This window comes from Bos indicus, chromosome 1, assembly GCF_029378745.1.
Source record: "Bos indicus isolate NIAB-ARS_2022 breed Sahiwal x Tharparkar chromosome 1, NIAB-ARS_B.indTharparkar_mat_pri_1.0, whole genome shotgun sequence".
NCBI lineage: Eukaryota > Metazoa > Chordata > Mammalia > Artiodactyla > Bovidae > Bos > Bos indicus.
In genome coordinates, this window is record NC_091760.1 from 127,379,151 (window position 1) to 127,396,986 (window position 17,836).

The 17,836-nt window shown below is 42.1% G+C and overlaps 1 protein-coding gene across 14 annotated transcripts in view; it reads left to right on the forward strand.

The window, feature by feature from the left end:
• TFDP2 (transcription factor Dp-2) overlaps nucleotides 1-17,836 on the forward strand; it is a 206,409-nt gene that overhangs the window by 182,397 nt on the left and 6,176 nt on the right. For 13 of the 14 annotated variants that reach the window (XM_070793798.1, XM_070793776.1, XM_070793827.1 and 10 more), the window contains 5 exons: nucleotides 463-609; nucleotides 3,346-3,414; nucleotides 7,691-7,842; nucleotides 11,684-11,850; nucleotides 17,588-17,693. In XM_070793798.1, the coding sequence (XP_070649899.1) occupies nucleotides 463-609; nucleotides 3,346-3,414; nucleotides 7,691-7,842; nucleotides 11,684-11,850; nucleotides 17,588-17,693 (641 nt within the window). The remainder of the gene's footprint in view (nucleotides 1-462; nucleotides 610-3,345; nucleotides 3,415-7,690; nucleotides 7,843-11,683; nucleotides 11,851-17,587; nucleotides 17,694-17,836) is intronic. The other variant, XM_070793791.1, reaches the window with a different exon arrangement.

Below are 17,836 nucleotides of genomic sequence, written 5' to 3' on the forward strand. Positions count from 1 at the left end.
CATACAGGTTTCTCAAGAGGCAGGTCAGGTGGTCTGGTATTACTGTCCTGTATATTAGTTCTTTTTATATTCTAGACTCCCCAAGACATTGTAATTTATAATGAGTATTAATTGAGATTTACCTTTTGAGTTGGTCTTCATGTCCTCTTACATCATCTCCAAGTTCCTATCTTAGATTCTTTTCCTTTGACTTAGAAGAGGCCCTTTTGCATCATTTAATTTAGATATATTAGGAACATAATCCTTATTTTTAAGATTGTTTTGTGTTTTAGATTGCTTGAAAGTATCTTTATTTCATCTTTACTTTTTTTTTAATCTTTAGTTTTGAAGGATACTTTCACAGGGTGAAGAATTCTTTCAGAACTTTGAAGATACTTATGAAATTATTGTTAAATATTTTAATACCTTGTGACTATATCATGACCTTTAAAGTTTATCACTCAATAAACATATTTCTTTTAGCAGGCTTATGATCAGAAGAACATTAGGCGAAGAGTTTATGATGCTTTAAATGTGCTGATGGCAATGAACATAATTTCAAAGGAAAAAAAAGAAATCAAGTGGATTGGCCTGCCTACCAATTCTGCTCAGGAATGTCAAAACCTGGAGGTAAGTGAAGAAAATCTGTTTACAGATAGTACTTTGCTTTATTTTACATCAGAGACGTCTTAATTTAGAAATACAGTCACATAGTATTAAAATATTCATAGCTATTTATTCATGCATAGTATGCCTTTTTTCTTTAAAGTCTCTCCTAGGTAGAATTTCAGAACTGGAAGGAGATTTTGAGAAGTCTAGTCTGACAGATGTCCTGATGAAACATGAAATGAAATGACTTGAAATTTTTTTTTCTCTTTTTTTTTGAGAACATCTTTGTTTTATTCTAATTCTGAGCACTCTACTAATAAATTTTCATTGACTTGTGTACTGGAAATGATCTTATTTGATGAAATACTTGCTGTATAAATCTGAAAGAATGGATTAAAGTTGGCTTTCTTGTATTTAAACTTTTACCTTCAACTCTAGAATTAGTGGCAGGAGAATATGGAATTTCCTTTAAATCTTTATCAGAATGGGTAGAATGTTCAGCTTACAAGAATTTGGGGTGATGTGTGCAAAAGCATGTTTTATTCTTTGAACTTCAATCATTACAGAAAAGCTTTCCTAAGTGAGCATGTGCCCTGACATATTATTTGTAAATTGATTTGACATAATTTTACTATCATATCCAAAAGGCTAACTACAGCTTTAGACGTGACTAGGTTGATTTCATGTTTTGCTTAGTCCCTCTTTTCCCCTAGCAAATCAAAAAATTTTAGTATTAATATACTTGTGGATGGAGGGAGAAAACCTGGCAGTCATCAGAAGTTATAAAATAATGTCATTCATGTGCTTCAATGGAAATGTCCTTTTTTCTCCTCCCAATAGAGTAAAATTTGAGGGTTATTTTAATTACAAGTAATACTAAGCTGGTATCAAAGCCTAAGTAAGCAAAAATCTCTTAACATCTCCCGTGTGCTTAAATGAAAGATTATATGAGATTCCGATCCCAAGCAGCTTTCATTCTAATTGAGGAGAGCAGAAATGTAAAAGGACTTACCAAAATTGTGATGACTCCTATGAAAGAAGTATGTACAGATTCTCTGGAAAAGGGGTATAATGGAGGGAGGGAGCGGGGTTGGGCTTTACCAAGAGATAAAAATACCCCTGTGCTGTAGGAGGAGTTTGCCAAGTGGTTTAGGGCAGGGAGGCAGAGACACTGCCCGGAATGAGGCAGGTGGAGGAAGGCGTGCCCGCAGCTGGGTGTGGCCAGAGCACAGGTCAAAGAGAGGGTAGGTTCCTGGGTGCGAAGTAGTTGCAACCTGATCTACGGGCAGTAGGAACTACTGGAGAATTACAAAGAAGAGGGCTGAGGGAGTGTAATCCAAAGGGTCAGTCTGCCAGTGGGTTGTAAGCCGGACTGACAGGAAGGTGAGGGGGTGGGTCGGAGAGGGGCTGAGTTCTGGCCATGACAGTGAGACTGGAGAAGTGTTTTAGAGGCAGAATCAGTACCACTTGGCCTGGTTGGATGCAAGGCCTGAGGGGCAGTTGGAGCTGCTCTGTCAGCAGTGTCAGATGCTGGGGAAAACCCCAGCAGCATCTTTTCACATGTGACAGAGCACACAGATCTTACAGTGGATCTTAAGTGTTTCGGGGTTCAAGTGGTTGTGATTAGAGGAACCATGAGATAAACTCCCGGCGGGGACTAGATGGGGAGCAAGTAAGAAAGATGCTGTTGGAGTAGACAAGAAAGATGATATTAGATGTCATTGGCTTTTGCCCAAAGACACAGTGAGGAGCTCATCCACAGGGATATTCCAGACCTTAATCTATGTTTTCTAGGTAGCTGTGAGGTTGAGGAAAACAGTAGTTGGTTGAAGCTAGGAAATTTGTCCCATAACCGTGTCTCTTACTGCAGGTAGGAACTGTGTATTGAATATGTAGGAGCCCTGTATCAGCAGCTGTGCCTGTTTAAAAGAGGGAAGATTAAGAAACTGCTCTAGGGACCGTCTTCCCTGGTGGACCAGTGGTTAGGACTCTGTGCTTTCAGTGCGGAGAGCGTGAGTTTGATTCCTGGTCAGGGAATTAAAATCCCACAAGTCACACTAAAAAAAGCAGTTAAACGGAGATCTTAAATGAGATCTTACCTCATTCTGGGAGGTTGATAGAGCAAAGCAATTAATAATGGGATCTCTTAAACCAGGTGGCTTTGATTCAAATCCTGGCTCTTGCCATCCACCAGCGGTGTGACCTTGGACAGATTCTTCGCCCTCTGTGCCTCTGTTTCCTACTGCAAAGAGGGTAACAGCCATACTTATGTCCAGGGTTTTGTGAAGACGAATTAAGAGACCGTGTGTCCAGCGCTCAGGTGACCGCTGACACGTAGAATAGGTGTTCACCAGGTGTCAGCTGTGACTGACGGGAAATCCCATGGACGGAGGAGCCTGGTAGACTGCAGTCCACGGGGTCACAAAGAGTTGGATATGACTGAGCGACTTCACTTTCACTTTTTCAAGTGTTAGCTGTGACTCTGCTTGGCGCTTGTGAAATAAATAGAGCCAGTCCCACAGATCAAGTGTTCATTAGGGGGATGGATGTCGTTTGATGGCGATTGCTACAATTCTGCTGTCTTGCCTCCTTGCTTACCTGACCCCAGAAGGCGGAATCTACCTTTATTGGCGCCAGTAGTTAAATAGGTTGCCTGTCTTTAAGGAAAATTCTTGATGTCTCAGAACTGAGACCTGAAAAGTGAGCAGCATTTTCTACTCTACATGCTCATGCTATTTTGTAACCTGTGTTTTAAAGATAGAGAAGCAGAGGCGGATAGAACGGATAAAGCAGAAGCGGGCTCAGCTTCAAGAACTTCTCCTGCAGGTAAAGAAGCCGGGATGTGTTCATTACCTTCTCTGCGTGTGTCTGCTTCTCCCCAGCTTGCTGAGTCCGTGTTTTCTGCTTTGGGGGCCTTCAGATACCTGGTGGGGCTGCACTAGCGCGTCGTCCCCAAGACCTGAGCCTGTGACTCGCCACACGATCTGCCTTTAAGGCGGTCCATCTCAGGGGAGTTTGGGGGAGAATGGATACATGTATATGTATGGCTGAGTCACTTTCTGTCCACCTGAAACGATCACAACGTTGTTAGTCAGTTGTATTTCAGTATAAAGTAAAAAGTTAAGAAGATGGTCCCATCTCACCATCATCTGGGGCCTCATGGCAGCTCTAATGTGGAACATATTACTCAACAGTTTATTTTTTACTTTTATTCCTACTCTGAGCAGAAATTATTTTAGCCCTTATTTGGAATATGAAGGAGTAAGGCTAATTAAATTTTAGGTGTTTTGAGTAGTTTCGGGCTTCCCTGGTGGCTCAAATGATAAAGAATGTACCTGCAATGCAGGAGATGCTGGATTGGGAAGATCCCCTGGAGAAGGGAATGACTACCCGCTCTAGTAAAATAATCGGATCCACCTGTAATGTTAATACTTACTATCTGTGGATGACGTTATGACATATTCAGCTTTGTAGCAATACCAAAACTTAAAATGCATTTCCATTTAGGAAAATTAAATTTTACAGTGTAATGTAGATCCCTGTATTTATACTTTTTAAAATAATTGTCTAGAATTTGATAATTTAAAAAATAGAGGCTCTGTAGAAAATCATGTGAGGTAAAATCACGGGGTAGGTGGGGTTTTTTTTTAACCTACTTTTGGTCATTTCAGTTGGTGGAGAAATCTACTTTGAGCAGTACAGCAAGACATTTTCAAACCAATCAGAAAACTTTTTAAAATGAGCCAACAAGTCTTTGTACTTTTGTTTTTAATCAGCAAAATGTATTTATATGAAAAACTTTCAGCCAATCTAAAACCCATTTTGACTTGAGCAACCATAGGTCCTATTTCATTTCTGATATAGTCCACTTTTCAGAAATAAAGGGAGCAATAAGTTACCAAATAAGTGTAACAGTTTTTTTTTTTGGTTTGTTTGTTTATCCCCCTTAAAATACTCACTTTGTCTCATGGACAGAATAGGTTAAATATTCCTACGTATTCCAGATTTCTGTTTTTCCTTTCTTGATCCTTACTGTTTGTTTTTTCATATTCGAATACACATCAGAGAGGCAGGAACAGACTGTTAGCTGTGTGTGGTCTAGAAGGATGGGGTGGGAGGAAGCTGGTAGGGACGGGAGCAGCCGCAGATGGAGCAGAGCCCCCGACACAGACAGCCCGGGATGATGCTCCGTCCTCATCAGGCACCTCTCTTTTTCTTGCTCTTCTGTGTCTGTGTCCCATACTGACCCTTGTGGGACCTCCCTGAGGAGCTCCCTCCAGAGCCGGTCTCATGTATTTTTCATATTGGATTTCCAGAGTGGGTTTTGTATGAAGAGAACACTCTGTAGCTTTAAAAACAAACAACTTGAAAGCTGACAGATTTTCCTGTGCCCCTCCCTGGACAGCTCCGCTTCCTGAGAGACCCTCGCCCCCACCCCGTCAGCTTCCCTGGCTGCCTGTCTGTCGTCTGTCTTGCATCAGTGTTTCCCTCCCCACTCACAGTCCCCAAACCCTGTGCTTGGCCCTTCTTACATTTCCTCAGAGCTCTCATGGAACATTTGGGGGCTCCCTTTTTGGCATGTTATTATGAAAACCTGTTTATCAGCGTGTCTGTAATTATCTGTTGATCAGAAAGACTTGTGCTGGGCCAGATCGCCCTCATGTATGTGGGCTTTCCCATCACTAGACGACCAGCGCAAGGAATGGACCAGAGGCCTTCTCTGGCAGTCCAGTGCTTAAGACTTCGGGCTTCCAGTGCAGGGGGTGTGGGTTCCATCTTCAGTCCCTGCTCAGAGAACTGAGATCCCACATGCTTCTCGGTATGGCCAAAAAAAAAAAAATGTGACCTGGAATATTTTTCCCCTTTCTACGATGAACGTTGCTGTTTTTTTTTTTTTTTTTAAGTCCTAAATTTCTTTTTCTCTTCTGTCTCAAACCAAGTATTTGCAGAAGATTTCAACCCAGGCGCAACCTAGCTGTCAACATTTATAAAAGCACGTCTCTCTGAACAGTGAAATGAAGCACAAAATATAACTGAGAACAACTACTTCTAGTCTCCTGGTAGACACACGGCTTATTTCCTCCTAGTGTTTCCTTTTTCTTTCTTGCAGCAAATTACGAAGTTGTCACAGAAAGTACATTAAGCAAGTCGTCCCTGAACACAAATAATTTACTTCTCTGTGGCTAAGCTAGCTTAATTTTTTAACTAGTGAATGTCACAGCTACTGACATCACATGACCCAAGTCCCTTTCACTTACATGCCACCTCTTCTCTTGGTCGTGTAGGAGAGGCATGGTATGCGCTGATTCTGCCCACAGATGACCCAGATGTCCTACTTTTATCTATATCATTGTCCCTTCCAGCCCTTAAACTTTCCCAGAGCTACTAATGCAGAGCAAAATGAATGTCTAAAAATACCTAAAGCTGTTTAGCCTCTGAAATAAATGTTAATAAGCCTGGAAGAGAACTAAAGGCTAAAGATAAATGGCAACAAATAAGAAAACCAGTTTAGAACAAATGGGGTGATTTTTCTTCTTACTATCAAAATAACATTGTATGTATATTTACAGCTCTTTTCCCAAGAACAGTCTTTGATGCTATTAAATGTGCGCAGTATAGAACAGTGAATCATGAATATGTAACAACTTTTACTTACCGCTGTTTATATTTCTACCTCTACCCAGGCCCTCCCATGCCACTAAGACCACAAAGCTAGGCCAAGTATGGGCTGTCTCCAGGATGTGTTTTCTAGAAGAGTAAGATAGCCAGGTGGAGGTATTCAAACATATAATTCTTTTTCTGAGTTTTATAGCTTCAGCATATTTTTCCTCAATATTAAATGAGCTAAGCATTGAATATAATTGCCTTAGTTCATTAGCAGCAGAAAATAACAAATTAGTAAGTTTGTTACAAGTAACGTTTGGTAATGAATGGTGTTGACAGTGATGGTTCTAGACACACTGTCAGGCTAGAATAAATTGGTGTCCCTTCTGTTTTGTGCATTTTAAAGGAGTAAATGTTTACTTTTTAGGGAGCTAGCACCCAACCATTTTAAGACAACATAAATTTTAATCAAACTTCAGTTAAGGCCCAGGACCTAAAATAAACACTGCTAGGATAAAGTTGCTAAAACATAGAAAATAACTGAAATGCATCACTACTGGGTGAGCAGAGGGAACAAGCTGATGGAAGGGATGAAAGGCTCTGACTTCAGGAGCTCTTTTAACCAGTATCTGTTCTGCAAGCAGATGAAAGACTTCACTGTGTAAGGTCTTTCTACCTGTGGAATTCTGTGATACATTTGCCTTATTTAAAAGAGGGTGGTAGGGTCACTTTCCTTGGCTTTTGAGTAATGGTTATAGTTTAAAGGTAATAGCAAGATTCAGTGCAAAGATTCGGGCCTTGATATACCTTATAAATTAGTGCTAAGCCTCAGGTTCCTCTTCTGAAAGATGTCAGCTGGGGAGGGGCTTGGGCTAGATTCCAAACTGTGCCCTATAGATGCTTGGAAGTTCTGTGAAGGAGCCCAAAGGGTGAATGAGGGCAGAGCTGGCAGGGCTCAGGACTCAGCCTCAGTGCAGCCAACCAGAGCAAGGATGTGTTCATCTGTTTTATAAACAGTGGGTGTCCCAGAAGATTTCACTTGAAGAAAGGGTTCTGAGGCTTTGTATAGTTTGTATGTTTCTGGGCGGGATGATCTGAGAGACATATTTAACCCTAAATCCTCAGGAGTCTGTGTTAGTTAAATAGAAAACAAGTCCACTCTTGCTGTATCACCTACGCTGAGAAGAGGTGCAGGTACCACTCTCTCTCTCAGATTTGTAAGATCCTTTTTCTATGGATGATGGAAACTGCGGGCCCCATTATTTGTACTAGGATATGTTAGATACCATTTAAATAAATATTTTTTGCCCTTGAAATGTATTTCTTGAGTTAGATCATTCTAATGTTTTTCCTTAAATATTCAATTTTAATTAACTCATAGGTGGAAGGTCTCTTTAAATGCTCTAATTTTAAACTATATTTTAGATGTACTTACTTCATTTAGTTCCAACTCATTTATCCACGTTAAATGACTGTACGTTTTTGTTGATCCTTACAGCAAATCGCTTTCAAAAACCTGGTACAAAGAAATCGGCAAAATGAACAGCAGAACCAGGGCCCTCCAGCTCTGAACTCCACCATTCAGCTGCCATTTATAATCATCAACACAAGCAGAAAAACAGTCATAGACTGCAGCATCTCCAGTGACAAGTAAGTGGAGACCCAGTGGCAGCGGGCACGGCCAGCCTTCTGTTCAACGTACTTCCTATCATTTGTAATGTTATCTGGGTCCTCCAAGGCTGACTCCCTTGGGCCTCACAAAACAATTCAAACAAGAGCGCCGTCATCTGCTAGTGCTTGCTTCCTTCTTCACCCTCCACATCCCCCTCTTGGGCCTGGCACTGTGCTGTTTGTGCTGAGGACATAACGGTGCCCAAGCTCGAACGTGCATGTACGCACACACAGATGAGATAAGTGGGCAAGTCACTGCGGTAGAGCAGAGCGTCAGGGAGCGTCTGGGACGTGGTGGGTGAGCGTCTGGGATGTGGTGGGCTCACCAGGTCCACTGTGCGTTGTCATGTTCATGGTGCAGACAGCTGGGATCGGCGTGTGGCACTAAAGCAGTTTCTCTTTTTTTTGCTATATCGTAGAAGAGCCGTGCTTCTGTTTATAATGAATGGACACAAAAGCACTAGATGAAAAATGAAAGTACTAGATGGCGTTCTCTGCTTGCTTGCTTTCTTATTATCTTACAACTTGAAGTTTGTACCTTTTAACCAGCTTTATTCATTTCACTCACCACTCCCCCCTACCCCACCCTACCTCTGGCAGCCATCAGTCTATTCTCTGCATCTGTGAGTTTGGTTTTTGAGATCCATGTATAAGGTCTGTCATCTGTGTTGTTGCAAATGGCAGGATTTCCTTTTTATGATCTGTTGCCCATTGTCTTTTTTTATGGTCTATTGTCTCAAGTACATCACAGTTTTTTAATACACTCATCTGATGATAGGTTTTTTCCACGCCTCGGCTATTGCAAGTCATGCTGCACTCACTGAACGTGGGAGTGCAGACGTCTTTTCAGGATGCTTATTTCATTTCCTTCAGATACATATACCCAGAAGTGGGATTGCTGGATCTATTTTTAAATTTTTGAGAAGCCTCCATACTGTTTTCCAGTGGGTGCACCAGTTTACATTTCCACCAACATGTTTTTCATTGTAACTAAGATTGATGGTAATATCAATATATTACTATTATCATAGTGTAAGTGAGAAATAGCAGTTTTCAAAGTACAGTTTATTTGTAACTTATTTTATTCTTCACGAAAACAGTAGTGCTCTGAGGCCGTGAATCAGTATTGAGGTAGTTGAGGGCATAGGATGCAGAGTGAGACAGAAGGAAATGTGGCTTGTGGCTCCCCCAAGCAGCTGCTCTAAGGCTTTGTCTGAAGAACAAATGGGGATGATACTTCCTTAAATAAGGTAATGCCTCTAAAAGATCTGACTCCTGGAAAGTGCTTTATAAATATTAGCTGCTCCAAGGAGCCAGCATATAACTTATCATCCAAGTTGGGATACATCTGAGACCAAAAGAGGGCTCAGAGTCACATCAGTGCAGAGGCACAGCCCAGGGCGGTCCCAGGGGCCAGAACTTACGGGCTCCTTGGAGCTACTCCATGGCCATGGGGCTTACCCTCCCTGGTTTTTCTCTTTCTTGGCAGTGTTGCTTCCCTGTCTTGACTGTGTACAGAGATCATGGGTTACTTAAATAAGAAGGCACCAAAAAAAGAGGAAGAAGAACAACAGGGATTTCTAAAGTATTTGATAATTACCTTGCTGGTTTACAGAAGTCATAAAGGACTAGCACCGGGGGCAGTAAATGATAGATACGTGTGTTAGTATTCACACACTTTATTGACAGAAACCTGTGTCTACAAGGACTTGTCACATACTCTCATAAATCCGAGACTTACAGAATGGTTAATGTATCTTTGGGAAGAATAAGCTGTTAGATTTCTAGTTCCTGTCTCTAGTTAGCCTCTTGTTCGGTAGGACATTACTAAAATTCTCTATTCCAGTTAGTCTCTGAAGTTTTAAAGAGTAGCAGGAAAGTCTGGGGACCAGTGGCCTAGGAGGATTAAGGACCCTCTTCCTTCTCAGGCGGTTATTGACTCTTGTCCTTTCCTCGCCCTCCCCCAACTGGTGTAAAGGAGGCTCTGAGCTGCTTACAGGGGCTTGATTCTCAAGGTGGGGTGCAAGTATGGCATTTTGCTTTAAATGACAAATTTTACTCTGATCTAAGATCTCAGAATTTCATGACAGCGTAAGCCCAGCACTGTCCCAGCACGCTTACCTCCCCTCTGTCCCCGAGGCTCCTGGCGACGTTGCTCCGAGCCTAGCCTGGGAGCCAGGAGGGCCATTTCTTACAGTGGCCGCTCTATTGCAAGCCTTTGCCAGGTGGCTGGACACCCTGATTTGGTGCTTTTCAAAAACATTTGGAAACGTGCTCTGTGTTATATGTGACACTTTTTTCTTGGGGCATTTCTACTCCTGAGACCCTCAAGACAGGGTTTGGGGTTTGGTTAGTTTGTAAAAAGCCTTCCATTTTGGGGGGTTTGGTTAGTTTGTAAAAAGCCTTCCATTTTTTGTTCATCTAAGGTGTGATGTGGCTAATACTTGACTCATGAAAATGAAGTAAGCGTCCAAAATGTTTTTTCCTCAACCCTAGTAGGCCAACTCATGGTAGGAAAGTTAGGTGCTAAATTGGAAAGGCTTTCTTTCTGTATGTTTTTTTTTTTCTCCCAGTGACTTCTTTGCTTGATTTACCTACTTTTATTGACATATACTTAACATACAGTATTGTATTAGTTTCAGGCATACAGCATAGTGATTTGACATTTGCATCCATTACAAAATGATCACCGTGATAAGTCTAGTAACCATCTGTCCCTTACAGACTTATTACAGTATTACTGGCCATATTCTGTATGCTGTGTGTATCCCTGGGGCCTACTTTATAATTGAAGGTTTGTACCTTTCAACCCCCTTCACCTGTTTCTCTACTGCCTTCAGCCTCTCCCCTCTGGCAACCGCTCATTTGTTCTCTGTGAGTCTATTTTTATTTGTTTGGGTTTTTTAGATTCCACATATAAATGAGATTATGTGATATTTGTCTTTCGGTCTGGTTTCTTTCATTTAGCATAATAGCCTCTAGATCTGAATATATCTTTGCAAATGGCGAGTTTCTTTATGGCTGAGTACTACTGTCCCCGTGTGTGTGCGCATACTCATCTTCACTCATTCATCTACTGATGGACTCTGTTGCTTCCATATCATGGCTGTTATTAATAACACATCAATGAGTGTAACCTTTTCAAATGAGTGTTTTTGTTTTCTTTGGGTAAATACTTGGAATTGCTGGATAATACGGTAGTTCTATTTTTAATTTTTTCGAGGAAGCCTCCAGACTGTTTCCCATAGTGCTGCACCAGTTTACATTCCCAGCCAAGTGCAGGAGAGTTGCCTTTTCTCCACATCCCTGCCGGTGTTTGTTATTTGTCGTCTTTTTGGTGATAGCCGTTCTGACAGGTGTGAGATGATACTTCACTGTGGTTTTGATTTGTGTTTCCCACATGATTAGTGATGTTGAGCAGTTTTGGGTCTTGTGGCCATCTGTACATCTGCTTTGGAAGAAAGTCTACTTGGAAAGGCTTTCTTAATATTTTATCTTTTATGACAAAGCTATAGACAACCTTGAAAAATACTGGATTTAGACCAAAATTCCTGTCTGCACTTTGCCACGGCTTAATGAGGGCTGGAATGTAGGACTCCTGTTGTCCGTCACAGGAAAGTTGTTTTAATTGGGAAAACAGTTTATTTGAGATGTCATTCTTCTGAACCCAGCAGAATGACTCACTGCCCTAAACGGTAACAGTCTCTATACCGTAGCTGAGCTTAGGTCCTCGTGCTTTCATTGAATATACAGAGTACAACACTCTTCAGACCTCCCCGACACCACAGAAACCCCTCACTAACTCTGTTTCCTGATACAGGTTTGAATATCTTTTTAATTTTGACAACACCTTCGAGATTCATGATGACATAGAAGTGCTGAAGCGAATGGGGATGTCCTTCGGCCTGGAGTCAGGCAAATGCTCATTGGAGGATCTGAAACTTGCTAAATCACTGGTGCCCAAGGCTTTAGAAGGCTATATAACAGGTATGTTAACTAATGCAGTCAATGTGGTCCTTGATTAAATGTCAGACCCTAACTCGCTAAAACCTTTCTCATAGAAAATTAGTGCCCGCTATCTGCCCCGTCAGTTCTGTTCCCTTACCCTGAAATATAACCTCTCGAATTTCTTATGTTTCACTACTTTTCTTTAGAGATGCAAACACAAAAAAATACAGTGAGCTGGAAATAATTTATTATTTAGTTTTGTCTAATTCTCACCTTTATAGAAATGGAACCAAACTGATATATTCTTTGGTGATTTGACTTTCACTCAACAACATGTTCTTTAGATTTAGCCACAGGATTTCACGTAGCTGTAGTTGATGTATTTTCACTGCTGTGTGGAATTCCAGCATGTGGAGAAGCACAGTTTCCTTGTTCATTTTACTGATGATAAACCTTTAGTTTTGTTTCCCATCTCTTGATACTTAAACAGTGCTATTTGAACATTCCCACTACTGTTTCTCGGTGACCGTGTGCATGTATCTGCGAGTGAGATTGCTGGGTCCGAGGCAGGCCCATCTTCGTCTTTATTAGATGATGCCATGGCTTTCCAACTTGATTTTAACACGGTACACGCTCACAAACAGAGTGGAAGTGTTTTGTCTTCCCAGGCAGGTGGATGTGAACTGGTATCATTATTTTTTATATTGATATTTAATTCCCATACTGTGTGATATACCACTTTAAAGTGTAGAGTTCAGTGATTTTTAGCATATTCACAAGATTTTTTGTAGTCATCAGTTCAGTTCAGTCGCTCAGTCTTGTCTGACTCTTTGCGACCCCATGAATCACAGCACGCCAGGCCTCCCTGTCCATCACCAACTCCCAGAGTTCACTCAAACTCATGTCCATCGAGTCAGTGATGCCATCCAGCCATCTCATCCTCTGTAGTCGCCTTCTCCTGCCCCCAACCCTCCCAGGATCAGAGTCTTTTCCAGTGAATCAGCTCTTCGCATGAGGTGGCCAAAGTACTGGAGTTTCAGCTTCAGCATCAGTCCTTCGAAAGAACACCCAGGACTGATCTCCTTTAGAATGGCCTGGTTGGATCTCCTTGCAGTCCAAGGGACTCTCAAGAGTCTTCTTCAACACCACAGTTCAAAAGCATCAATTCTTCGGCGCTCAGCTTTATTCACAGTCCAGCTCTCACATCCATACATGACTACTGGAAAAACCATAGCCTTGACTAGACGGACCTTTGTTGGCAAAGTAATGTCTCTGCTTTTGAATATGCCATCTAGGTGGTCGTAAGCGTCTTTTAATTTCCTGGCTGCAGTCACCATCTGCAGTGATTTTGGAGCCGCAAAAAATAAAGTCTGACACTGTTTCCACTCTTTCCCCATCTATTTCCCATGAAGTGATGGGACCAGATGCCATGATCTTAGTTTTCTGATTGTTGAGCTTTAAGCCAACTTTTTCACTCTCCTCTTTCACTTTCATCAAGAGGCTCTTTAGTTCTTCACTTTCTGCCATAGGGTGGTGTCATCTGCATATCTGAGGTTATTGATATTTCTCCTGGCAATCTTGATTCCAGCTTGTGTGTCTTCCAGCCCAGCGTTTCTCACGATGTATTCTGCATGTAAGTTAAATAAACAGGGTGACAATATACAGCCTTGACAAACTCCTTTTCCTATTTGGAACCAGTCTGTTGTTCCATGTCCAGTTCTAACTATTGCTTCCTGACCTGCATATAGGTTTCTCAAGAGGCAGATCAGGTGGTCTGGTATTCCCATCTCTTTCAAAATTTCCCACAGTTTATTGTGATCCACACAGTCAAAGGCTTTGGCATAGTCAATAAAGAAGTAGTAGATGTTTTTTCTGGAACTCTCTTGCTTTTTCCATGATCCAGTGGATGTTGGCAATTTGATCTCTGGTTCCTCTGCCTTTTCTAAAACCAGCTTGAACATCTGGAAGTTCACGGTTCACATATTGCTGAAGCCTGGCTTGGAGAATTTTGAGCATTACTTTATTAGCGTGTGAGATGAGTGCAATTGTGTGGTAGTTTGAGCATTCTTTGCATTGCCTTTCTTTGAGATTGGAATGAAAACTGACCTTTTGCAGTCCTGTGGCCACTGCTGAGTTTTCCAAATTTGCTGGCATATTGAGTACAGCACTTTCACAGCATCATCTTTCAGGATTTGAAATAGCTCAATTGGAATTCCATCACCTCCACTAGCTTTGTTCATATTGATGCTTTCTAAGGCCCACTTGACTTCACATTCCAGGATGTCTGGCTCTAGGTCAGTGATCACACCATCGTGATTATCTGGGTCGTGAAGATATTTTTTATACAGTTCTTCTGTGTATTCTTGCCACCTCTTCTTAATATCTTCTGCTTCTGTTAGGTCCATACCATTTCTGTCCTTTATCGAGCCCATCTTTGCATGAAACGTTCCCTTGGTATCTCTTAATTTTCATTAAGAGATCTCTAGTCTTTCCCATCCTGTTGTTTTCCTCTATTTCTTTGCATTGATTGTTGAGGAAGGCTTTCTTATCTTTTCTTGCTATTTTGTGGAACTCTGCATTCAGATGCTTATATCAAATTGCAAACACTCAAGCGTCAGGGAACACATGCAAACTAACTTCTGCTGCTGCTAAGTCACTTCAGTCGTGTCCGACTCTGTGTGACTCCATAGACGGCAGCCCACTAGGCTCCCCCATCCCTGGGATTCTCCAGGCAAGAACACTGGAGTGGGTTGCCATTTCTTTCTCCAATGCATGAAAGTGAAAAGTCAAAGTGAAGTCGCTCAGTCGTGTCTGATCCTCAGCGACCCCATGGACTGCAGCCTTCCAGGCTCCTCCGTCCATGGGATTTTCCAGGCAAGAGTACTGGAGTGGGGTGCCATTGTAAGTAGCAATTGAATTCAGCCTGTTTAGGAACCACAGTTTCTCAAAGTGGGGAAACAGGGCAGAGCAGTTGAATAGACTTTGAACTTTCAAGTGCTAAATAAGTGGCCATAAAACATATAAACAAGGATAAAGTCTATTTAGTCTGGAAGCATGAGTGCAAGTAGGCTTTACATCAATATCTCTTTTTTAAAAAGTTTCCTTGATCTTATGGTAACTATATTTAGCATTCTGATAGTGCTGAACTATTTCCCAAAGCAGTTGTAGCATTTTACAATCCTACCAGCAATGTATGAGGGTTCTGATTTCTCCATATCCTTCTCAACACTTGTTATTGTTCATTTTATTTTATTACCACCACGGTAGTGAAAGTGAAACGGTATTTCACTGTGGTTTCGATTTGAATTTCCCCAGTGACTGCTGATGGTGAGCATCTTCTCATATACTAATTGACTATTTGTGAATCTTCCTTGAAGAAAGGTCTATTCAGATCCTTTGACCATTTTAAAACTGGGTTATCTTTTCATTATAAGAGTATACTTGAAAGCAGAAACACTTTGTCTTGCGTGTCCTAAAATTCAAATTTTCAATAAGTAAGAAATCTTTATGATTATAGTTCTTAAAACTATGGTATATTGTGCACATATAATTTGGGTATACAGACACAAGTGTTCTACCTTTTTGCCAGTTTCCTTCATTTATAAGTATTACTACCTACAGTTTCATACTGTATCTTAAAGGCACTTTAATATTAGCTCTAACGATTATTAAGCCAGATATAAAGCAGTTGCTGCTGTTCTATGGTTTTAGCCACAACACAAGAGCCTGGATTGAGATTTGGTTTTTATTGCAGTTAGTGCTTAAATTCACACCACACACTTCCTGTCTGACCCCCGCGTCTTGCCCTTCAGCCTCCCAGTCCCCTATTTGCACCCCCTGCCCCCTCCCCCCCATTCTCCCCTTGCTCCTTCCAGAAGAAGACCTGCTGTTTTCTTAGCAGCTCAGGCATTCTAGTCATCCAGTAGGGTCTGCAAAAGGCTCTTACTCTGTAAGTCACCAGGACTTTATTTTAGCTCATTCTCAGTGAAAAGACCAGGCGATTAGGTGGGCTCTGTGGTTTTGATCTCTTCATGACCTCGTTTCCAGACTAGGGTAGACTTTCTGGTTGGTGCAGAAGCGTGTGCCTCTAGCGTGCAGAGGGACAGGATGGCCCTTGAGGAGGGTTGTGAGAACTGTCGTGTGGGTTGGCCTTTCAGAGCCATTGTGAAAGGAAGCTGTATCCTGTCAAGAGCTGTGTTCTGACAGAAGGTTTCCATACATACTAATTAATAATACTTGGTGCAGGATTCTGGCTTTAACTTCATGTACCAACTTGTTCTTGTATCCATTTAAAACCTGCTGTTCTTAGAATTTTTTCCCCCCTCACAGCTGCTTTAGTTAGCCTGTGAAGAAAAGGTTCACAGGCATGTCAGGATGAATGCAGGAGTTACTTTACTTGTTTCCTGCACGGGAGCCTCTCACTTGATCACGTAGTGCTGGGAGGGCAGAGCCTCCAGTCCTAGCACGTGGTTTTTTTTCTTTTTTGCACAATAATTACCAGACTATTTTCATTAATAAAAGCTCATTTTGGCAGTTTACCTTTTTCTGAGCCTATGCTTGGTCTCATCTTACAACATAAGTCAAATAACTTTTTCTCAAGAAATTCATTTCTGATATTTCTACCACCTGTGTTGTAAACTCACCTTTGAAATACACGATGCTCATTCATTAACATTTAGATTTTATTTGTCCCAGTCACTGCCTTCTCTGAGCTAACCATCTAGATAAGGAGACAAGGGTTAAATAAGTTACAGGGCCTCCCTGGTGGCCCAATGGTAAAGAATCCGCCTGCCAATGCAGGAGACACGGGTTCCATCCCTGATCCGGAAAAATCCCACAAGCCAGGGAGCAACTAAGCCCGTGTGCCACAACTCCTGAGCCTGTGCTCCAGAGCCCAGGAACCACAACTGCCAAAGCCCGCGTGCCCTAGAGCCTGTGCTCTGCGGCAAGAGAAGCCCCAACAGTGAGAAGCCTGCGCACAGCAATTACAGTGCAGCCCCCACTTGCCACAAGTAGAAAAAAGCCTGTGCAGCAGCAAAGACCCGGCACAGCCATAAATAAATAATAATAAAGTTACAGTAAGAAGTAGTCAGGGTTGTGATGGGGGAAATACAGTAAATGCATAGAAAACAGGACTGCAAGGATACATCTCCAAAATACTTGATGCAGACTGAAACAGCAATGCCCTCATGAAAAATGTGACTGTGCATAGCCTTTTAAAATAAGGTTTAGTTCAAGCTTTAAAGCAAAGGATACCAGGAAAAAGAATAAATCTTGGTCAGTAATAGCACTGAGTTCCCAGGGGGGCACTTGAAAACATGGCAGTGGGTGTGGGGGTTGAGCAAGAATGTGTCTGTGCCTCTGACATAGGACGTTCTGACTTAACTGCTTATCCACTCCTGCTCTGGTTGTTAACACCCCAGTCAGAGGCTTTTGTGGTGCATCCAGCAGGTGTCCAAGAGTAGTGCAACCATCAATATATTCAGTGGGATGCCCTCTCAAGGGCTTCTGGAAGAAAAAAAGAATGAAGAGTCTGGGCTTGGTCGAATTTGAATTCTTTCCAGCTGTAGTCTGTCTCCCTGTATCCTCCCCCTTGCCCCAGTCTTATGTTCTAGAAATTTCCTTTTTCCAAGCTGAAGAAACCTGGGTTCTCCCCAGGGCAGGAGACTGTAACAGAATGGGCTGCTTGCCTCATTCGTCCGTGCTGTCTTCAGACCATAGCAAAAGCAGCCACGGGACTTACCAGACCTCCATCTGTTTTTGTTTTTTCCTATAGACATCTCCACAGGACCATCTTGGTTAAATCAGGGACTGCTTTTGAACTCTACCCAATCCGTTTCAAATTTAGACCTGACCACTGGTGCCACCTTGTCCCAATCAAGGTATGTACTTTGTCAGGGTTAGAAAGGTTAGCCGCCAAGCCTGCTCCTCACTGGAGGGGCGCTGCAATCAGCTGGGTCTCCTGCGGATCCCGGCAGAGCTCGCCTGTGGCCCTCCCCTTCCTGGGCTCTCGTCCTTTATGTTT